The 24,929-nt window shown below is 39.4% G+C and overlaps 1 protein-coding gene across 1 annotated transcript in view; it reads right to left on the minus strand.

The window, feature by feature from the left end:
* SPTLC2 (serine palmitoyltransferase, long chain base subunit 2) overlaps positions 1-24,929 on the minus strand; it is a 65,696-nt gene that overhangs the window by 22,055 nt on the left and 18,712 nt on the right. The window contains exons 7-8 of the mRNA XM_010583771.1: positions 24,129-24,348; positions 22,162-22,288 (exon numbers count right to left, since the gene is read on the minus strand). Coding sequence (XP_010582073.1) covers positions 22,162-22,288; positions 24,129-24,348 — 347 coding nt within the window. The remainder of the gene's footprint in view (positions 1-22,161; positions 22,289-24,128; positions 24,349-24,929) is intronic.

A 24,929-nucleotide genomic window follows, 5' to 3' on the forward strand; every position in this document is an offset into this window, starting at 1 on the left:
CAAGGCAGATGCAAGAAACCTATCTAGCCAATGGGTAGATTTGAAAGACAGTAACCGAACAGCTACTCCAGAACTGCTGAGATAGGGACATGTAACAGCTTGTACATGGCACAAAACAGCCTACTTGGCGAGATAAGAATGTCCCCTTGAATCTTTCCTGCTTACCAATTAGCACATCCTTTAAGTATAACACAGGTGTTCTAGCCATGAGCATCATTCAACTGCAGACAGAGGTTCCCAATGCTTTGATGAACAGCTCCCGAGCTCTGCACAATCAGATCTGGGAGTACCTAACATATCTATGGTCTGTCCAAGAAATGAGGTGCCAGAATTATCCTCTCCAGCCCAGGTCGAGTAGGATGGCTACTGCCATGTTGTATTGGCTTGTCAAAGACCATCAGAAGAAAACTCCTCAGAGGACAAGTCAGCTTCCCTGACCACAAATTGGAAATGCACACAAGCAAACAGACATAAATCAGCTATGAAGCAGCAGGAATTGGTATCATTAAGAAGTGTCAGTGCAATGAGGTCATTCTAGGATTCATCTTACATGGACAATGACTCTGGAAACATCCACCCTGCACCTTTCCCTGTGGTCCAACAGCACTGAAAAGGACATTTGTGGAATGTAAAAAAAGCTCTACAGGTTTATTATTCTCTGTGTAAAAATACAGAATGTCCCAAGATGCTGAAAAATAGGGCATTACTGCTGTGGGAGGTACCACTTTCACTTTTCACAAAATCCTTTAGGTTGGAAAAGATGTCTTGAAATCAGCCAGTCCAATCCATCTGCTCAAGCAGGGTCAGCTAGAGCAGGTTACCCAGAACCGTGTCCAGTTGGGTTTTGACTGTCTCCACAGATGGAGACTCCACAACCTCTATGGGCAGCCTGTTCCAATGTTTGACCACCCTCACAGTTTCAGTTTTCAGAAACTCCTTCCCTCTAACAAATCCTAAAATTATCAAAAGTTATCATTAACTAGATGCAGAAAACAGATAAAATTGCCCACATTAATTCAGTTCTGCCTTGTACTTTTAGCTGCCTCCCACAACAGAGGTTGAAATTTGAAGTCTATCAGTTTGATACACTAATAATAAATAATGAGCACTTCACAACTTTTGCTCATCAACATGCTGCACGTAACAGATATGAGCCACCTAGCCTAAATGGCTTGAAGCTGCAGAGGTATTTTGCCAGCAAAAGGTGAAAGCCCAAGCTGCCAAACCCCAGAATGATACACATCCGATTCTTACGCACCCTGGCAGTCAAAGAGTGAGTCAAACTTGCCAGGGTGCTTTGTTCATTATATATAAAACGCTTGACTGAATTTTAGTAACAACTCAATGTGGCTTCAGAGTTATTTTAACCTGTGGCCAATCTCCACATGAATGTCCAAACTGCCTAGCCACAGAAATAACAAGCATAGCAAAGCCAGGTTCAGAGTGTTTTCTCTTTGCATCTAAATCTAAGATAAATGTTATTCATGCCACACTGTGCAAATATAACTGCAAGGGCTCCAGCTCTAAAAATAGAAGTGGTAGGAAAGCAAGAACTAGTAATGAGTGGTATTACTGCTACATCTGCCCAAGTAAGAAAGACTAAAATTCTTTGCAGAGTTAGTTGATGACACTTCCCTCTGCAGCAATTAGCCTCACAAAAGGTATCAAGAGAACTTGGCAGGAATAAGCTTCATCATGGTGTTGCTGAGATTAATTTTTTTAAAGCAAATAAAAAAAACAAACTGAGGACATTTCTAAAGCAAAAGCAGTAATGTTTGGCAAGAGAATTTAGAATCATGTTCTGAAATAAAACAAAATCTGGAAGCAGAAACCAGCCAATGTTCTCAATAAATCAGACACTACAGTAAGTCATATTCAGTGTGTTCTACTCACAAGCATTTACACCTGTCTTAGAGCAGTGTTATAATTTGGAGATGAGAACCAAAGCTGCCTCTCCCCTCCAGGACTCTTGCGGACATTTCTGTTTAACAATCATCATTGGCTCAGAATTTTTTTTTTTTTTTTTTTCATGTCAGAACACAGAACTGAGCCTGAATGTATCATAGACAGGTTAGAAATAGTAATGCTTTGGCTGGGACAGCAAGAAAAAGTAGTAGTTGCCAGGATGACCAATTAGCTAGCAAACTACCTACAACCACTCTGAACTTTTATTTATAGATGCAAACTGACTACTTGGCAAGTTTTCAGAAAAGTAACCTACCTCCCTAAAGCTGCAGCAACCAACAAGTTTAAGTACAACCACTCCTTGAAAAAAACATGTTAATAATCTGCACTGTTGTTACTACTAGGTGAGAACTAAACTACAGCAACAGTCCTTGAGTGGTAAAGTACAATAAATGGTGCCAATTACACCTGAAATACTCAAGATTCCTACCGTCACTTTTTCAAGCTCTCCCTCAACAGAGTAATGGAATTGAACTTGCAGCAAGAATTAGCTCCTGAAAAATCCCATGCACTATCTTGCTTTCTGAATTTTTCCTTTAGAGGTATGTCTAATAGACATAAAAAGAAGCAAAAGCTTTGTGACCAATGACAGGAAGTATGACATTTCCATAAACAATAAATACTTCTTATTTTCTACCAATCTGGACATGAAGCCTCTAAGTCATCCACTGCTACCAAAAACCTGCAGCCTTGCCAGGGCCATGTAATTTATCACAACCAGATGGTGTGCTGTCAATAAAGGAGGGGCTGCTATCATTCCAGGGCAGAATAATTACCTTCCCTTTGAACCAAGAACAATGTTTTCAATAAAAACCCAAAGCTGTTTAATGCAACTTCCAGTCTGTCAGACTCCCACTGTGCAGCTCCAGGATTCATTGGACTCTCAGAAGTGAAGGAGACAATTTGTTAAAAACCTCACACAAGTCTCTCAGAGAAGACATTGATGATATACAGTTTAAAAAAAAAAGGCATTTTGAATCTTCTTCAGAAGCTTTTTGCATAGACTTTATCCATGACAAGTTTTACGGGGAAAGTAGCTGTACTGCATTAAAATGCTACCTATGTCCTTGGCCTTTTAAGTAAACTGTGGTAGATCTTCACTGTTCTGGTATGCACCTCTTCTGGCTCTGCATTTTTGCATCTCAAAATCAGGAGTAGCAACATTTATTCTGGGGGGAAGACTAATAGGTAAGGGTTGTGAAGCAGAGAGAATTAAAGGTTAGCTAGCAAATGAAGCTGAAGAACTGAAAGCTGTCTCTTCCAGACCAAAACACCACTAGGCTGACATTCCTCTGACATCTGGAAACACATCCCAATTATACTGGAGTAATTCAGAGAACTGGACCTTGCAGTGTAATTAAACAAGTTACAGTACAACCAAATGGTACCTTCACTTTGAGCAATCCAAGAGACTGGATGAATTTCACTACATACTAAATTTCCCCTAGAGCTTCAAACTCTGCCAAATAAAAAGCAGTAATTATTTGAACACTCAAAGCATTTTCTGAGTCTGCTTCCAAGCCAAATCTTGACTTTCAGCTTCCCCTTCTTTCAACGGTACATATTTAATGAAGTGGTTAAGAAACACATCCTCTTCTCACAACAGCAGAACATTTTGTTCGTCTTGAAAAGCTAAAATAACTATCAAGCCTGGGAAATTAAAGGTGAGCTGCAAGCCCAAGTGCAACCATTTCCAGGAATTACATGTAACAGAATAGAATGGAAATGTTCATGTAGTTTTAGTTCCAGGATGGCAACAAACATTATTAAAAGATGGCTTAGCCCAGTTTACTCTTGATTGACCCTCTGACTAAGATCAAATCAGCACATTCTTCTCCTCATGCAGCAGTTGCCTGAAGAATGCTACTCAGATTCTACTACATTTTACATGTGATTTACAGCCTTAGAAGAAAAAGATACCCAGGCAAAGCATGATAGAAGAGGGAAAAAAAAACCCCACACCCATAACAATTGAATAGCATTTAAGATTTTGCACAAATCTCAACTGACATACATTTCTGCTCATCACCTCCAGGAGCTGCAGACAGTAGCTGATGGCTTACCACCCCGAAGACCACAACTAATAAAAAAAGGTAAAAGATAAAGCACAAGATCTCTCAGTACTTGCAAGAAGCACAGTTAAGTGCCTGAACAAAAAGCATCACAAGGAAAGAATAAGTTGTCTCATCTGTATGAACAAGCAAGGGTGACTCTTAGCTTAGGATATTGGGGTCTATCCTTACCAGAACTTCATAAACATAACTGGAATATCTCTTTGTTGTTCTTTCTTAATGAATACATGCAGTGGGGACAAAACACAATGGAGACAGCAAATAACAAACTTCCACAGAGACAGAAATACATACCTATTTTTACTAACACTTAAAACTCTGCTCAGAGCTTGAGCTTTTCTTGCACCTATGCAGTAGCCTTCAATGGAGATTTTGCAGGCTTTTCCAAAGCCCGCAGACAGAGGTGTGCGGCAACTCATGCCAAGTATGCAAAGGTACACACAAGAGAAAGTTCAATGTCCTTTACAAGGTAGAGGCCTTTGTTTTCCAACACATGCCAATTAGTCTTATCCTAATAATGAACCACTTCTGCTGTTCTTGCTTTGTACAACATTATTCTCTCCAACTCTGCTGTATTACACACAACAGTATACTACAAAATCATCTTTTTTGAGATCCCCACCAGCTACAAAGCATTAGTGTTGCCACTGCTATTAAAGCTACTTTAATGAGAAAGTAGTGAAAATTAAGTACATATTGCATTGTCAGAAACAAGTCAATCCAATCAAGCTCAAGGCAACTGAAGCCATTTGTGCTTACAGGAAGAAAGTACATTCAGAACTGCCAATATTAACTGATGCATGGTACTGTGAAAAATGAAGCCAAAGAACATAGGCTACACCAGAGAACAGACAATCACTGCTAGTTATGTCAGCACTTACACCAGGGCAGAACCAGATTGTAGCATGTTCAGAACCTTCGTCTTGATCAACCTCCTTCTCCAGTAAATGACTGAAGAAATGATAGCAGTTTCTACTTAACACCATATTAAATCATGTAATACAACTCTAAGGACAAACATGTCTGAAGTTTTGCTGTCGGTTTTACTATGACTCTTCCTTCTAGTTTGCATTTCAGATTCCTAATTAATCTGAACTTTCTAAAGCCAGGAATTAAATTAACTTTTTTACTAATTGAAACACCTTAGTCCCTCTTGCCACACAGATGGGTTAGTATCTGCATTGAGATGTAATTAAATGAAACGGCGGGGACGACGACGACACACACCTACAAAAACCGCACAAGGCACCAAAATTCAATTTTGCTGAGCTTTGTAAAGTGAACTTCAGTACAGTTCTGGGGAATACAGATTTTTTTAAAGGCTCCACTGGTATGCAACAACATGGGTACACTAACTAGCATTTTTAAAAATGCCAGGTATTTTCAGCATTGTGATATAAAATACAGCCAATAGCTCATTCTTGGAAATAGTCAATATATTCTTTCAAATCTCTCTCATTTAAAATATTGCTCCACAAAAGGAACAACATACAACTCTGGTACATCCAAAAGACAGGATTATTTGTAATTTAATATGGAAACATTTCAGCTGTCTTAATACCAGGATAATTCCTATGCAAGTCTGGCATTTGAGACATGCCACATATCTGTCACTGAAGTGTGTGCATTTTTGTGCCCTTATGTGCAGTCCATCAGTTGATGCATTGCCCATAACAGTACCCCCTCCCACACATTCGCTCTCAGGTTGCTAAAGAGATTATTGGCCCTCTGAACCTAGAGTTTTTTCATCTGACCACTTCTTTGTTCTATAAGGCACCATACAGTCCTCAGGAGTTCACAGCTAAAGAGATACCAACAGCCTAATCTGGCTGTGAGCAATTCAGCAAAATGCATGTGTTTACACTTGTCAGCCTTTAAAAGAGATCTTAAGAACCACTGGGTTTGTAGCAGTAACCTTCACAAGGTTTAACACTTGAGTTGCAGTGGTTTTTCCCCCTCTGATTTTAAAAGCTGCCCTTTCCCTCTGTATACATAAGAAAGTGACACACAACAGGGATACAGAGCCATTAGCATCTCAGACTCGCTGTGTGATCATTAGAGAAAATGATTTGCTGACCTCAAGCAGTCTTTGAAGTCTGCACAAGCAGTACGTAGAGAAGAGGAAAGGATTACTTAGCCGGGCATACATCCCCTTAGGCGTGCCTCTGCAACAAGTTCTGCTGGACTGATTCTCTCAAAACCTGGTAACACCTGGGCTGCCAAAAAACTTGTGGATCTAGATAATGTTCAAGGACTGCTGTGAAACAGACTTTGCACATCAGTGTTTTATTTAAGCCTAGTGTACAAAAACTGTCATGAGACAAGCATTACTTTGCAGAAGTCTGAATTACTAATCAATTAGCATCGGGGGAAAAAAACCCAAACAAACAAAAAACCCAACACCAAAACCTATATAGCTCTTCTATTTAGAAAGCTAACCACAATTCCCATTCACATTTACACAGGCTTTTATCTTATGTAAGACAGCATACAAACTAAAATGAATTGCTCACGTTGTTTATTGTTAACAGCCCCCTGATTTTTAAAGATACGGAAATTACCATATAGTAGATCCATATTGCATAAATAATCTATTTGAACTCAGTATCAAGAACTCAGTTTCAAGAGATGGGAAAGCATAATACAGTCTCTTGCAATTCCTCTGCATACTCAAAATGCACTGTGTATTATAGAAACCTGCTTTTTTAAGACTCAGGAAAGTCTTAAAAAAAGACTGCTTCTTGCTAGTACCATCAGATTCCTTAATGACTACTAGAATTACGTTTAGCTAGTAATATGTTTTTAAATATTTTTTTTCCAGTATTAACTACAATGGTATACCAGCTTCAGGTCAGACTCTGCAGAAGTAGCAACTGTGTCTACTTTAAAGTTCGCACAATGGAGAACAAAAGATCCCATGCTCTCCATTTTCATTCAGTGTGACGCTTCATAGGAAATCCACTTAGACAGAAGTAGGAGGACTTGATGTCTTTGGTGAAGAATGGATCTTGTCCAAGGCAAAAAAAAAAGCCTCAACAACAAACAAAACCAAACCAAAAGATTGCCTCCTGTGAATGGCTGTCAGAAACACACAAGCCCTTTTCACTTACAGTAGATTTCAGGATAATGCCTGAGCTGGTAGAGCTGATAAAAAAAATTATCTATGAACTCTATTTTACCATTAAAAAGGAGAGAGAAAGTCAGAGCATGTGTCTGTGTATCTAAAAATCAGTAAGACTGACTGCACACAAAATTATTCCATATGCAAAGGATTGCATAGGAACAACTCCCTTTCATGGTCGCATCACACTTACCTTCTCTGATATGTTCCAAGTCCTGCATAACAATGCTGCAGTGAGAGACTAGGCTCATGAAGAGATCCAGAAGGGCACCCTAACTCCAACCCCACAAGCCACCACAGTATTTTTCCACACAGAACTTTTCCAGAGGCTGAATTTCTACTGAAAGCATCTTAAGTTCTCACTAGAGTATCACAGCTAAATAGAATAGCTATACAGACAGGACCAAGTAACTGTTCTGTGAGAGAAAGCAAGAACAAAAGCACACTACCAGCTCAACTTCACTCTGACACTAGCTGAATGATCTGCTGAGGAACAAGTAATTCCCACTCCCCAGGAATCCAGAAAGCAATTTCTGAAATATAATTTAGAAGAGCATTACTTTTTTTATGATTGTTTAGGTTTTATGTTTAGCTGTTCACACCTTGTTCACTGTATCTGGTTACACTGCTGTCACACGGCTGAAATTCACTGCATCCTAACAATTATGATTTAGAGTCATCTTTATTTTGAAGTTGAATGTAAAAAGCATTGGTTCAGATGAATCAATAATTTTAAAGAATGAGGTGAGGACTATCCCTCCAGAACAAAGAAGTTAAGTTCGTGTTGCCTGGGTACATGTATTAACCAACTCTGCATATTAACTACTGGGAGGTTTTGTGGGATTGGTATTAACACTACTTACACATTAGCTCATACAGATTGCTTATTATCACAAATGCACAGTCATGATAATAACATTCATAATCATTGCAAAGACAGCTGTACATATCCTGTTTGACAGCTATTCTTGTGCCTTGCTGAGAAAAAAGTGAAAAGAATTGTGTGCTGGTCAGACTATTCTTCTGAACTAGTTATGGTGACTCCACCACGAAGAAGTCAAAAACATGAAAAAAAACTTCATACAGTTCCAGTAAAATTTAACTTGCCAAGTCAATGGAATTTTAGAGAAAAGCAAGCATTTTAAAACTTCTAATTTCTTTTAATTATGATACCTTGGACATTGGAACTTAAAAAACACACCTTTGCTCTTAAAATCTCAAGAATAAGACAAAGATCAGCAAAGAAGAGTCAGAAGGAAACAGACTCAAACCTTTGTACAACACAAATAGGTTGGCTGGCCTTCATGGCAGATTGAAGCCACAGAGAGAAAAACATCAGGAACACATACAAACAGAACATTTCTTTACAAGCTAAGGAATGTGCAAGCTTTGACAAAGCATATTATGTAAAGGATGTTTATAATCTAATTCCATGGAGACAGTTCAGTGGCTTTACAACATAGCAACAAAGAGTGTGAACTATATTTTCCATCTGTTTTGTGCAGACTGTTTTTCTACAATGGAAGCCAGTATCAAAGCTAACTGTTCCTTGGGATTTTAAACAGCAACACAAGAAGGTAGAGAAATGCTTTTTGCCTTTGTAGTACAAGAGAAGATGATCAAGGATATGGCCTCTTCATATGTTTCAAACAGGAAAATGTTACAAATAACTTCGAAGTCACCTAGTTTCAGCTAGCATCACTAACTGCCTTTACTAATTGTAAAATATCACACGAATATATGTTGTGGTTTAACGCCAGCCAGCAACTAAGCAACACACAGCAGCTCACTCACACTCCCCAGACCCAGTGGGATGGGGGAAAGAATCAGAAAAAAAAAGTAAAACTCACAGGTTGAGATAAGAACAGTTTAATAGAACAGAAAAGAAGAAACTAATAATGATAATAACAATAATGAAATTACAATAATAACAATAATAATAATAAAAGGATTAGATTATACAAGTGATGCACAATGCAATTGCTCACCACTTGCCAACAGAACCAGACAGATTATCACCTCCAGCTGAACTTCTGCCATAAAAACAGCAAATCAGCTCCCTTCCACATTTTAAGACAGCTATAACTATAAAGGAAGGATTTGGTCAGTATAAAACATGAATTCAGCTTTCACTTAAGCATGAGAAGAACCAAAGTGCCAGCATTGTAAGAACTCCTTCCATCTCCAATTAATTTACAGTGGTAGCATAAAATCTCTGAAGCTGTCCACCTCAAAAAAGACAAAACAAATAACAAATAGCATCTTATTGTACTGTTATAGCACTAACGATAGCACAAGTTCTGCCATGCTGCTGCTATTAGGCTGGAGTTCACCCTGTGTTATACAGCATAGACATTCTCTACATATATAGACTAGAAATAGCAGAGTAAGCCAAGTTTCTTTTCCCAGAATAAAAAAAAGCTGTAGTGCACACCAGCTTTTCCAAGAAAAAGCATAATGCTCAAGTTTAAGAGGTCTGATCTACAGAGACAACACTTTAAAGAAAAAGGCACTTGAAACACTCCACAAGACATTACTACTATAGAAAAACAAATATGTATGGATTGTACAGCCCTCACGGCCACATTAGACTACCCTCAAATCTGAAGGGAAGTCATTGAACATTTACAACCTGTATTAGGAAAAATCTCACTATGAAAAAAATCTTTGCAAAGTCCCCCATACAGGCCTTCAAACAACCCTTCAATCTTTCTGAATACATCAAATCCAAAACTTAAGCAATCTTATGTACACTACCACATGGATCTAAGACTGTGCCTCAGCAGCAGTAGTTTCTCCCACTACTCCAATAAATACCATTACAACAGAACTATCAAAACCCCTGGATCCTACACACATGCTTCCCAGAACACAGTGTAATTCCCCCAGTTTACCAGGTATCTACAGAGCTTCCATGAAGACACTGTTATGCAAATCTTTCACTTCATGATGAATTGTCAAAAGAATTCATCGTGAAAACAAGAGAAACACTTATAGGAGAATATTTTTCTATCTAGATAGCACCTTCCAAAAGTTTCTCTTGTTACTAAAATTTTTGAGTTAACTATATACCAAAATCAACCGAGATATTAGGGCACAATTTCCACAATCAACAGGCTACAAGCTAGTACATTCTTCTTCCTGATGGAGAACATCCCACAAAAAAAAAAAAAAGGCCATGTAGCCTTCCTCTACTCCAAGCTGGGCTACTTTCCTTCAAAACATGGTGAAGGAAGCAGGTACAAGTATGAGGTATTAAAAGAATTAAAATCCAATAAAAATTACGGCATACAAAGCAGGCTATAGCAAAAGCTCAGGGTTAGTATAGATGAACAGTTTGACCACTACACATGTGTCACTGAATGCCCTGTTAACAGATCAGCAGTAAAATAACTAGTTTCCATGTTTGGGGTTTTTTTTTATTTTGTTTGGGTTGGTTTGGTTTGTTGTTTTGGGTTTTTTTGAGGTTTTTTGGTTTTGTTTTGTTTTTTAAACTGACAGCTGCAATATTCACCTTTATTTAAATGAATGCATTTTTTTCATGCTAGATGCAGTAGTCTGGAAAAACCCCGCTCCTATGGTTTGAATTTAAAAAAAAAAAAATAAAAAAAATCACTAAATGTTAACTCCAGATGTTTCGATAACCTCAGGACTGTGAAAATGAACACGACTTCAGTACAAGTTAGCAAAGGTACAAAAAAAGTAAAGTTTTCCATAGGGAATGTACATACTTAAACTTACGATAGTACCACTACAGGTGTATTATTTACCATCTTTAGCCAGTTTTCCATGCCTGAATTACACAAAACCTGTTATATAAAAAAGTCACAACTAAGGCAAGGATAACTTATCACTAATGCTTAAGGATGACTTTTAATTACACTGAAGTATATTCATTGCAAAGGCATTCAAAACCAGTTTCTAAACTTTAAAAATGCTAGTCTTTTTTGCAGCTTGGTTTTTGGTTTGTGTGTTTCTGGGTTTTTTTGTTGGTTTGTTTTTAAAGAAGTAATTCAATTACCCACTGTAATAGCCTGAAGTTAGTCTGGAGAATTTCTGTTTACACAGAAGTAAGACTGCTAATGATTTGCAAGGTCTACAGCTTCTTATGGATGTTGATTTACATATGAAAAAACATTTTTCATCCATACATTTCCCCCCTCTAATCTGCCAGCTCTCAGCAGCTGCTGATCTATCTGCTTCCCCTCTTAGACCCATTCCTCACAGTGCCTCTGTTGATGCTGGGACAGAAATCAGCTGTTCATCAACTTCTAACCTTTTCAAGACCTGCAGGACAGAAACTGCCAATGTTGCTTCAATCTGAAAGAGCTGGCCACCATTCAACACATTAACTTTGCTATTCCAGCACACCTCTGCGAAACTTCTAGAAGATAATTACAACTTTACACTAGGAAGGACTTACACAGGTAACTGAAGTGGCTCATCTATCTATCTATCCAGTTACAAATTCAACCCAAACTGTTCCTTTTGCAAATAATTTCAGTACCTCCCATCTTTCAAACATACTTTTTTTCCCTCTGTAAGCAGTATGACCACTGCCAATACTAGGGGCATCTCAGGTGGTTCTGCTGAGCTAAGACTTGGTAATACTTGAGAAAATGAAAAACAAGAAGAGATGCAGTGACAATGCAAAATAAACAAATGAATTACTCAGACCTTTTGTTTTGTGTAACAGTGTAGGAGCGAAGATGCATAGTAAGCATTCCCTGTACCAAGCAGCCACCAAGGACTGTTTGCTGAGATTTAACAGCAATAGACATACAATCCTGAACGCAGTTGCAACTTAAACCTCCTTCATAACAATCCTATCTGTGGAAATATCTCTAGCTACATGTGCATCAGGGTGGAAATCTTTATAAATCAGAGAGGATCCAAGACATTTTTACCTGTGCAAGAGCTACCTTTGACAACTCTAGGAAACCCCTCACAAAATCAAACTTGGAAAAGAAGAATTAAGCTCTGCTGTGTCCAGAAAAAAAGCAGAGCAATTTTTCCCATCTTAAATTCTCAAATACAAGAATATTCTTTGGGCAAATACTCAGTGGAGTATAGTTTTTGCAGTTTTACAGAAAGGTTATTATTTATCAACAGTATTAACATTTAGTTTGTCAGTATATTTATCCTGCCATTAGACGCATCTCTTAGGAGCACGTGCTGCAATTCATAGACCGGACAAGGTATCCAAGTACTCAAGTTTGGAGCAGTTGCTCCAGTTAGCGACTCTGCTAACTGATCTTTTGAGATACTAGCTTCCCTATGGATCCCTTGTTAGCTGGTAATAAAAATTAGATATTTTTTTTTACTGCATTGTTTTTTGAATTTCACATCAAACCAGTACTGAAGCACGAGGCTATACAAAATCCACAAGCCTTAATTTATCTTCTGAAACTCAAAGCCAGTTCAGCCCAATAGAGGGATTTGTATGTCACAGAAGTCACAGACAGTGAGACAGCCATAAGAAACAGCATAGATTAACCACACAGGACTAGCAACAATCTGTTCCTTCATTCCCTACCGCTGCATCAGCCACCAGAGTGCTGCTCTTAACTATAAAATCAGATGGGAAGTTTTTAAGTGCAAGAAACAGTATTCAGCAGAAGTCAGTTGATTCGTCACACTTCATGTCAACACCTTAAAAGTTTCTAACAGCATTGTTCCTGAAGCAGTTAGACTAAAGCACAGCAAGGCTTGATATTCAGTGGAAGAGATAACACCAGCCAGCTATAAAGCGTCCACCTTTGGTTAGAAACAGCCAGTAATCAGCTTAGTCTAAAATGAGACAAATAGAGCTAGGGCATCCATTCTCTTACCTGGATAGTGAGCAAGGCTGAGGGGTGGGATGTGTTTGACTACCCTACTCTTTGGCAAACTTCTCTGGGAGATGGCAGCCATAAACACTGGAGTACCATCTTCTGGCCCAACTGAACAGAAATCAGATCCATAAAGAAACTATGGCAGGAGCACTATGAAAGGCTCCACAAGCTTGAGATAATAATGAGATCCTACACAGAAGTAAGCTTTGACCAGTAACTGATACTGTAAGGTACTATGAGAAGTATTGCATCTTTGTTTTAGCACTTACTCTGAAAATGCAAAAAAAACCCATCTGGCAAACAGACTACCTTCTACTAACAGTCTCTTGGTAGGAGGATCCCTTAAGGGCTAAGGAGAGTGAGCAGAATGGTCCTAAATACCTACTTTTCCTCAGTGGTACTAAATGGGACCTTATGGAATGGAGCACAGTAGTTTCCAAATGTCTTTTTGTCCCTTAACATGATTTTGACATACCCCCCCATACTGCTGGAGTTTTCACCTACCTAACACAAGGAGCAATGGGAGAGACAGGATGCCGCAAGTGTGTATGTGCTCTTTACTAATGTATCCAAAAACTAAGAACTTCCACTCTGGAGGAGTTGGTTTGGTTGGTTTGCTTTTTTAAATAGGAAGTTTATGTATGAAGTCACTGAGAAGGTAGCACCTGAATCCTTCACAGAATGCAGTCTTCACACATCTTTTTGTGAAGACCTTGATCCATTCCCATAAGAGGTTCTGCACAACATCTCACGTTTCTCCTTTGACATCAAAGATGCTTATAGCTAAGAAGTTCATCTCCTGGTAAAAACTATAGCCTGCAAATTTGCCACATCAGAGCTGCCCACATCTGCCTGTACATCTGTTATAGCAGCCATACTTGTCCATCTCCAGTGTGCTCTCAGATCTACCCTAAAACTCTGCAATAATTGCAACAGGAAGGGTATTGAGCTTTCTCCATGTTACTAAGTTATATTTGGCAAGCAGCTCCTGGTAGCCTGCCACCTGGAACCGCAGTGAGGTGGAAGAGTAGGCTTTGTGCCTGAAAAGGCCCAAACCCTGGAGGCCTTGCCTCTGCTGTGACTTTTATAGACTTGTTTTCCCTGCATGGCTGTTTTCCAAGGATCCTGGAAAGATCAAAGCTGTGCATATAAACCCCACAATTGTCTCTACAATGCCAGGTCCTGAACAAAAAGCTACTTGTCAGGAATATAGCAACAACCCTGGAAAAGACAAGCTATTTTCAGCAAACACTGAGGTACTAAACATTCTGCTTCCAGCTCTTGGTACAGACAGTTATTCTGTAAGAGTACCACATCTGTTTGCACAGAGTACTTAGTTCCGGAGATGCTAGTTGCAGGGCAAACGAGTTCTCCACTGCCTATTTAGGGCCTGAGTTTGGTGACACACTTATACAATATTAAGCCAACCAATAGGAAGGCAAGCTTCAAAGTCTTAAGAAGCTTCAGAAGTATTTTATTGGCTTGGGTTTCTTTGTTTGTTCATTTGTTTTTTTTAAATCCCAGCATCCATAGAGAAACTGTTAATAAATCTTAGGAGCTGCTAGCCAACATGGACTTAAGAAGCCTGCATACTCTGTAATACATTTTCCCCCATGCAGACAGCCTTGTAAACACAACTTTTCCACTACACAACAATTAGGCAATAACCTGAGCATTAACAGAAGCTTACCCATGGCAGCAAGAAGCTTTACAGGTTGATTTATCCTGTTCTTGACAAGCCAATTTGTCTTGAGCTAAACTCTACTGTGGAAGATACACTGCAACAGAACCCGCACAATCTCATTTAACCCCAGCCAGCAACTAAGCACTACGCAGCCGCTCACTCACTCCCCCCCCATCCAGTGGGATGGGGGAGAAAATCAGGAAAAGAAGTAAAACTCCTGGGTTGAGATAAGAACGATTTAATAGAACAGAAAAGAAGAAACTAATAATGATAATGATAATAACACTAATAAAATGACAACAGTAGTAATAAAAAGACTGAAGTGTACAAATGATGCGCAGGGCAGTTGCTCACCACCCGCCGACCGACACCCAGCCAGTCCCTGAGCGGCGAATCCCTGTCCCCCACTTCCCAGTTCCTAAACTAGATGGGACGTCCCATGGTATGGAATACACTGTTGGCCAGTTTGGGTCAGGTGCCCTGGCTGGGCATGAGAAGCTGAAAAATCCTTGACTCTAGTCTAAACACTACTGAGCAACAACTGAAAACATCAGTGTTATCAACATTCTTCACATACTGAACTCAAAACATAGCACTGTACCAGCTACTAGGAAGACAGTTAACTACATCCCAGCTGAAACCAGGACAACTATCTAAGGAAGTTTATTAATTCTGGGACATTAGCAAAGATCTGCACACTAGTAGGACTAAAGTACACATTGTAGATTGTCAAGATTGTCCACATTTGGGAATTTTGGTAGATCAGCTGCACTGATGTGAAATGGCACGAGTTGACCTAGTGCCAACCACATTTTACATCAGAGCCTGCTAAAGTAGGCAAGGACAGTAGTTCTACTGGTCTGTGAGTCCCACATCGCCTAACACACCTGCACACAGTCCACACTAAGAGCTTCAGTTACACATTGTTGCTTGTTTCCAAAGAAGCTAGAAATATTTACATTATATGCACTTCACAGAATGAAATTTTGCCATGTGTCTGTACACTGCAGACACTATTGTAATACTAGTATTAATTTTTCTATGTAGAAAATTGCTACAGGTACCAGGGCTGATAATAGGAAGTGGTGCTTATGTGGGTCATTCAGGTATTTTCAAAAAACTCTACTCTAGTAAATCATGTACCACACCAGGAAGCATGAACTCTGATTCAAACTATTTCAAAGACAGAGTGCACATCATCTCATTTGTGATTACTCCTGTTCAAATGCTTTACCTTAATGTTCATGTGGCATTTCAGTCACACTATTGCTAATGAAATAAGCTAGTGAGCTGCTACACAGTATTTTCTCCTTTCCCTCTATGAGCAGCACACCAGCATTCTGTAGAACAGTGGCACTTCAACGGTCTTGAGAGTAAAAAGTGAGCCACACGTTTTAAATCAAACATAGTGTAAACAATGAAGAAAAAATGAAATTACTTCAACAAAGCCACATTCCTAGTTGTATTTCTGCTACGACAGATTAGTGTTTAGGGTGTGAAGATAGAGGATGACAGCTCACACCTGAATAGAAACAGCAAGAACCAGAATGTTATGAGAACAAAGCAGGTGTACAGTTATAAAGGTTTATGAGCTCTTGCACAAACACCACAATGTTGATTAAAGTCCAACAGAGGAGGCACTGAAGAATTCTCACATTCCAATGCGTAACACAAAGGGTACAGCTCTGCTCATGTCTGTAAACACTCTTCAAAGCACCAAAGGCTCAAAGATTTCTCCTGCCCAGCCCAGGTTAAAGTAATTTTTCTGGAGGCTTGCCAGGCTCTGTGGGAGGGAAGTAGGGATGCAGCAACAAGCTGGATTTAAAAGATCCCCAGCTGGAAGCACAAATATAAAGAGTGATGTTTAAAACTGTTAGTCCCCTGGAGAGAAGCAGGAAACTCTCTTTATGACCCCCAGATTATTTGTTTTTCCAACAGTTTCCCAGCTCAGCTTGAGATTCTCAAGGGCAGCAACAAGAAAAGTTTTCACTTTGCTCAAATTAGTTTTGACTGGTCCCCGGGTTCCCAAGGTGATAATTTAACACCTCATTAACAAGTGCATTATTGGAGGAAATTCAAATGAACCCATTTTAATGCTAATTGAATGTTTTCAACCTCAGCCTGCACAAGGAATATTTATTTCCCCTTTCAAGTACAATAGCAGCCACTTCTTCCATTTGTGGATCTATTGCTCACAATGCCAAGGTACAAAGTTCATTTATAACTGTAAGCTACTTAAAATTCAATTCCAAGTGATATAACGTGGGCTATTCCTTCTCTACCATTTACAATTTATACTTGCATGTAATTCTGGCTTATCTTTGGAAAGAAAAGGGGAATTTTACAAAATGTCCAACTTGAATAAAGCTACTGACTAGGCAGCTGATTGAACTACTGAGGTCATATCTTCACTTGAGAGCCTGATTAACCATATGGAGGTTAAAACACTAATTGCAGTCTTTTCTCCCCTAGAATTTAAGCAGACCAGGCTTAGTTTTGTTTCCAGCATGCTTCTCCCTGTGCATATTAACAGTATAGCAATGGTCCTGTCTTCTGAACAGCTCAGTTCTCTGCCAACACAGCTGTACATTCTTATTCCCTTTGGCCACAATTGGTTTAACTACCTTTTCTGATTTAACTCACTCAAGTTTGTTGGACACAGCAATGGCAAGACTAGAAATACTTTTTTTTTTTTAAGGTTTCCTCTGACTAGATGTAGTCAACCACTAGCTCGTCACAACCGAAGTACTCGGATGAGACAAATACCAATCAAACTATGTGCAGCTAACTGACTAGCCTTCAAAGGTTAGTTATTAATTTCCAATAGTTTCGCAGCTGGGATGGCCTATGCAACTGCTACCTCCATTGCTTGCAACATTAGAGCTATGTAGGATAACAATCCTTGGTTTCTATACAGTGCTCAAGACAGCACTCAAAATTTAAGTGCCACCTTGGGTAAAGTCTATCCACAACTTATTCTATATATGCTACATATGCTGCTGTGATTGGGTGTGGGATATTTGCCTCCTGAAACTGAGATGGAAGACAGTAAACTTGTTATAAACGTCAACATGTATAATTACTATTACTGAGTTAATGTCCATGGAAGGAAGTAGATCGCCTCTTTTACAAGCTATTAACATCACCAGCTTTAGTTCAAATTAAAAGACTCCCAGATTTAAGGCTCACCTTCAGTTTTTAATGCACAGGAGACCAAACTAAGTTTCATCTCTGAATCAGGTTAACAGTTCCTAAACTGGTTTCACCTTGCATGTTTTGATTTGCCCACATCTCAGTCGGGTTACTTTATGATTTTCTTCCACTTGCCCCCAGCAATGTTATCAGGGAAACAAACAGGCTGGGTCCTGAACACCAACAGTGCTAACTGAACTCCAGTTACACAGGATATATCATGGGCTCTTATGTAAATGGCAGAAAGGAGCTGACTGGATTCCCAGTCCTAGTGAAGTTGTAATGGTGAAAAATCCAGCTTTCAACTCAAATCGAATGAAATGCTGAAAAACTCTATGAGACAGGTTAAGTACTTAATATCATAAATCCCAACAATGTCTCATTTGCCAGGGCAAGCACCAAGCTGTCTCATTTTCCCTACAGTCAATTTAAATAACCCAAACACCACATGAACAGCAAGAACAAAGTGGCTCTACACTACAGGTTTCCAGGACTCCATTCCAAGAATCAATTCGTCATCTTTGTGTATACTATGATCCCAAAAAGTGTGCTTATTGTGTCTTTTTATTATTTAAAAAAGCCCCTTTATCTACAAAACTATCTGAAGTTCATTCATCTTTGTGGTTGAACAGAGAAAGAGCAGCATCCATTGAACTGCTGACAAGCATCTGCAACACTTGCTTGTTAACAATTTCAACCACAGTGACTTTGAATAGGAAAACCAGCTCCAAAAATTTGCTTTTGCAAAAAGAAGCCTTCTCCATCTCTCCTACTCACCTTGCTCTACTAGATATCAAAGCCAAATGTGATATGCGAGATACCCGTGTACATTGTCACTGGAGTTCTGTGAAGACATTCCATGTGCTCAAAATGTTCACCACTCTTGAGGACTGTTCCTTTGAAGAAATTCTCACAGTGATCACAAATCAAGTATGTTTTGTTTAAGTCCACATGATGGTCTTCTAGACAATTACGTGCAAGACAAGTAATGTAAAGTAAAAGAAGACAGACATACAGCACTGAGCTAATAACGTAGAGGAGTTTCAGAAGCAGTACTGGAAGCACCATTACAAAGAACCCCTAACATGGCTCTGCCATCACGCTGGCTGTTGGAGTGTTTTTTTTTCAGCCTGGAAGAAGGAGCAAGTAATATACTTTATTCATATATAATTATATTCCCATAACTGTCTTCAGAGAGATTGAGGCTTGATAGTCACATGCATAAACATTACAGAGAATTAACAGATTAGTTTGTACAGAATTGTCTCAATTCAGGCCACAGATTTGCATGCCATCCATCTTATGTTCTCAATAAGCAGCCATTCAGCTTTTCATAGCATCTATATTTTATCTGTGCTGCCTCCTACTAATATTCTATTTAGTCACTGGCAGCTTGCTTGAAAGATCTGAAAGGAGATATTTACTTTTTTTAGTTATGTAAATTTTTAGTAACTACAACACCTTATAGTGTAAGTTTAGAGCCTCCAGATGTTTAATTAGATTTAGAAATAACCTGAAGTATAAGAGCAGAGAATTAACTTATTCTTGCAAAATAATACACAAAAAAACCTTTTTGTGCTCAAAAACTAATTGCTTCCTACTACTTATTCCTCAGCTACAGAACGTCTCAGTCTGACACCACAATTTCCACAAAGGTTTGATGCCATGGAGAACAGCAGCTTTTATAAATAGTGTGTGGTGAACAGAAGCAGGCAGACAAAGAAGCCGCAAAGGCTCTTTTCAAGAAAGCATTCTTGAAGCCATTAAAAGATTTAGCTGTGGCCCAAAAAACAGGGTTGGGAGCTAGCAGTCTACTGTTCTGACTCCAGCTCCAACTCCTGTGCCCTTGTAAAATCATTGCCCTATCTCAGTTTTCCTTCATCCATTAATTCAGCTTGACTAATTTAAAAGCAGTGAAATTTGTAACACACAGTAGATTCAGAAGTGCTTACCAGTGACCCAGTTTAACACTATTTCTCTACTTGTCTTCCACAGTTAACTCTTACCAGCACCACTCTACTCCACATTTACTTGTAGTCAAACTAACTGCAGGCAGTGGTCCTCCAGAGCCCCACCCGTAATTCCACAGAATCCAAACAGAGATTTTTCAGCCAAAGCCCTTAAACAAGGAAAAAACTTTGTCATGCTATCACTAAGCAGCTGCTCAATTCACCCAACTGAACTTTTGCCAGCTTCGTCCACAGAAAATGCCTACAAAGTAATATTATCTCTAAAGCCTTAAGGCAATTAAAAAAATGCATGACTGGAAAACAGCACTGTGGAGAAAATTAACAGAGAAGCACTCTCATGCAGGGATCATCCTATGAGGTGCTTATCCTAGCTGAAGGCTGAGTTAGATACTTAGAAAGCCAGTAACACTTTCATGAGACCTGTAGTTGAGAAATCCTTTCTGTGTATGAGCAGACAGGACTTTGGCTATCCAGCTGTTATATCCAGCACTTCCAAAAACTGCTACAGTTCATATAGAAATCGGACATACAGAGGCTTCTTTGAAATGACACAGCTTTCAAACGCCAAAACCACTTTTCTCAATAGAAAGAGTGACTAGGAATTCTGGTACTCCTCAGCACCAAATTAGCAGGATGTAGCCTGACACGCATTTTAAGCAACATGACAAAAAAAGGCCTTTGGAATTTATTTTTTTGCCAAACTAGTTCCTGATCTGGTTCACCTTTCAGCTCTGATGGATCTTGCTGGCATAATGGCAACAGAACAGTCTGGGGTGGAAGTTGCTTCCATTCTCCTGGCTTGAATGAGTATCACACTGTAGCCTCACAAAGGGGCAAAAATGCCTTAGTTTGAATACTGCAAACAGAAATCAGTTACACATTCCTTGCTTCCCACTTCATTAAGCAAAACAGATACTGGAAGAAACCCAAAACAAGCAACGCTTGAGCAGACCACGGACTATTGGCAAATCATCAGCTAGAAAGAGCTCAAACAGTCACTTTCAAGATGATGGCAAGACCCAGCCCTGTTGCACAACTTCTCATGTAGTTTGGAGCTTGGTTAACATCTGTTCTTGAGAGCAGCACTGGGGACAACTCTTGGCTGGTACAGGTCTCTTACATGGACCACTCGGAAGCAGTGCTAGCACAGGTACAAGTGCTGCCTGGCTATACTCGCCTCAGTGATGACTTCTCTATTTAGCAACCACCAACACTAATTGCTGGCACTTAACTCTGTTCTCAGATAATGTAAGCAAACCAAATGAAACCTGTTATAACAGAAAAATTCTTAAGTCATTTCTCCAGCAAGCTTTCTCACTGTAGGACTTACCTGTCAGGTTAGTGGGTCAGATGACCCATATTCAAAAGCAAATACAGTTCTTCAGTATACACTACCACCTTGTGGCCAGATGCCTGAAACTCCCATAACTGACTATTTTCTGCAGTTTGAGTTCTAAGAGCCTCAGAACCGAACACAGTTGACAGATCCTCAGCAAACTATACTGTCATCCTGTGTGAGCTGCTCACAACTTTTTAATTACCTGTGAAGACGGAAAAGTACCGTACATGCAAAATGCTGTACCATTTCAATTTCAAGGCAGCTTACACATCACAAGAGCAAGCTATTTACTTCATGCTGTAACCGAAAGAAGCTGCTACCTACTAGGCAAATGAGACATGAGAATTTGGTTTTGACTTTGAATGCATCGAGACTAGTACAGACTTCCCCTTTCTTACTTTCATAATGAAAAAGGAAAACCAAGACAATAAAGACAAATATGCTGAATTTCTTCTCCTGGTGCATTAAGTCTACTGATCTTGAAAACTGCCTCTAGCTCCCCAAGTAAAAAGGGATTTCAGAAGAATTCCCATATCTAATTTAGCTGAGGTGCAAACATCAAATTATACTAGAGATGAAAATCAAAAGCATTGCCTCTGCAGTAACCAGCACACAAGACTGTAAAAGGTACACAGCAAAATACTCTGAAAGCAATCTAAAAAGTGGGGCAGATAACAAAGGACAGACAGTGGGAAGAGAAAGAAGGAGGCTAGAAAAGCTAGACACAGAACAAAAATCAATACAACCAATACTGTGTCTTAGATAAGACTAAGATGACTTAGCTCTAGCTGGAAAATCCTTATGCTGTTATTAGGCTGATCTGCCAAGCAGGACAATAAATTGGTTTATTGCTCCAGAAATTCCAAGTCTACATGTACTAACAGATAGATACAAATGTGTCCACTGAATGAGTTATGTGTCAAGGCAATAAAAAGGCTCTGTTTGGCTTCCCCCTTCCACATGCTTACTGTTAGAAAGACTCACCAACAGTTGTACCATCTTCACCCATGATACACTTCATAGAGGTGATGACTTGCTCCACAACAGGAGGTGACAATGATGTTGCATACACAGCACTGTGAGAGTATGTCCTGAGGTAATCAATCAGTTCCTAGCAAAACACAAGAGGCATCAGACATTGCCTTCCCAAACTCAGAAAAATGCATTACTGTCGTGTCTTAGTCACAAAATAGAATGAGCCACCACAAGAAACCTCATTCAGAATGTGCTGGAAGAGAACAGGTATCTCAAGGATTGATTTTACAGTACAAGAAATAAAGAGTTGAAAAGTGAGCAGCAGGGACATGACAACCTGTAATTATGTCACAGGGCAAGAATGTGTATTGATCAAAGTCAAATGCCTATGACAGACTTGTTTAGCTAACACCACCAGCAGTGGATTGCAACAAGGTGTTTGCATTACTCAAGCTGTGTGCAGGCTGTTTTTCAAAAGTGTTTATTATAACAGTGGGAGTATAAAACAAATGAAATAGCGGGGAGCAAGACCCATAGGTGCTTATGTATCATGCTCAATTTAATTCTTTCTCCATAAAAGTCACCAAATGGGAATAGGTCACAAAATATTTTCTCCCATTTATCAGCACAATATAAATAAAGCAGCAGGTGTAATTTAAGAGTGCAAGAACCTCAGCCTACCCCTCCTTCATTTCCCAGTTAAACATACCTGCTACATTTGTTAGAGGGCAGAAGCAGGTCATATAGGAACAAAGGACCAACACACAGTAGATCTAGGCTGCTTGTTGTTGACTGTAACAAAACCACTCTAAAATGCCCAGACCACTCCAGCAAAATATTAAAGACCAGTATGAACGCTAGGACAGATCCTGTCTTCTGCTACCACAAAATTAGTCATGACGGCCCTGTAGCTAGCACAAGCTGGGAACATGTTATAGAAATACGTGGAAGTGTTCAATTTTATGTCGCTGTCTGCATGGAGTCAGAGTTAAAGGAAAGGAAGTTGTAAAGGGACTTTGACATAAACTAGGTAAGAAGATTTAAGGCCTCCCACCTCTGAAGCAATCCCTCAAACAGTAGCTAAACCACAGCTGCGAGGGACTCTTAGCTGCTTCACTTTATGCCAAGGGAGTTAATCCCACTAGCTCGCTACCTTTGGAAAAATATTAATACAGTGCTTTCTTTTGGGGAAGATGTCAGAGTAATTTTAATCCAACTGTAGTAAACTCCCAAAGAGGAACATCTGCAAGTCCCATCTCCACTTGGATGGGCTGAAATAATTGTTGCTATTAGTATCTAAAAAATCATTGTCCTGGTAGGAAAATGGTAGAATTTTACTCTCAAATAAAGCTTAGATGCCTGATCTGTGAGACACATTTGAGGATATGAGAAAGGGGACACACACAATTGCCTAAACCATCCCTCCCAAAAGGAGGTGTTTGGCAAGGGCAACATTTTCTCACAGTACTTTGCAGTAGAAGAGAGTCAGTAGCCGAAAAACCCAACCCAAAACAAAACAAACAAAAAAAAGGGGGAGGGGGGGTAAGTGTCTTTTTAGAAACCAAACTGTTCCGAGTCCAGAGGGAATCAATTCTACCAGACTAACCTAAGAAGAGGATTTTCCTCCAAACAAGCTGAAAACTTCAACTTTTGGCATTTTTCCAGCAAGTCTCATTAGAAGTAACATTAAGAAATCCCTGCTTCCTGGCTCACAGTAGTTTCTAAAAAGATATTATAACCACTACCGTACATTCTGCAAACTGAGATTATTGCTGACCATGTGAGAACTATGCAATTATGAGATATTTTACTAGACTAGACTCTCTGCATTGCACAGACTTTCACTGTACTAGACAGTATGTAAAATTAGGAAACAAATTACAATCAGGGTACTTGAGAAATAGATCAACTTTGGAATGCTTAGTGAAGGATGCCACCACCAGCCTGAAACAGCCATCAGATTCCCAGCTTTTTACCTTCTTGCCCCCAATGTATCCTCCAGCAGCTCCAAAGCTTTTGGTGAATGTTCCCATCATAACATCCACATCTTCAGGACTGAGTCCAAAATACTCCACTACACCCCGGCCACTGGGACCCAGGGCACCTATACTATGAGCCTCATCGAGGTACAGATAGGATTTGTACTTCTTCTTAAGGGCAATCACTTCAGGCAAACGGACTATGGATCCCTCCATGCTGTTGAGAAACAGAAATTCAGTGTAAGTTGATTTAATGGTTTGGGCCTCCTTACAAAGCCTAAAGTCACTAAGCCTTCTTCACTCTTTCAGTAATTATGAACCCATAAAATCTGCTAGACACATTGTGTTGTGCAGAGAGATGAAAGGTAAATCCTTGCACCTGGAGCCCAGATCTCTACTTTCTACCTGTTTAACTTCTCTGGGATGCTGACATATGGACTAAACAGTAGCAGCAACCGTAAGTTAAGGCAAAGGAATGTGTTCAGTGACAATTTTATAAATTATCTCATTTTTACTTCCACCCTAATGTCAGTATTCTGATCTGACATATACTTACCTGTTGTTTTTAAGTTTAAGAACTAACTAGGCTCTCATTAGTAGCACTCCAAAACATCCCATTTTGTGCTGAAAGTCACTACGATTCAAATGCCTAACACAGCTAAGCCTACTACATGCTCCTGCTCACTCTCCGCAAAAACATTCAATTTGCACAATTCCATTCACACTAGCATCATCTAGTGAGCACAGAAAGAACAGAAGGGACAAGCAATTTAAGACCTCAGCTCTGATGTAAATAAT

This window comes from Haliaeetus leucocephalus, unplaced genomic scaffold (assembly GCF_000737465.1).
Source record: "Haliaeetus leucocephalus isolate CR32 unplaced genomic scaffold, Haliaeetus_leucocephalus-4.0 Scaffold932, whole genome shotgun sequence".
NCBI lineage: Eukaryota > Metazoa > Chordata > Aves > Accipitriformes > Accipitridae > Haliaeetus > Haliaeetus leucocephalus.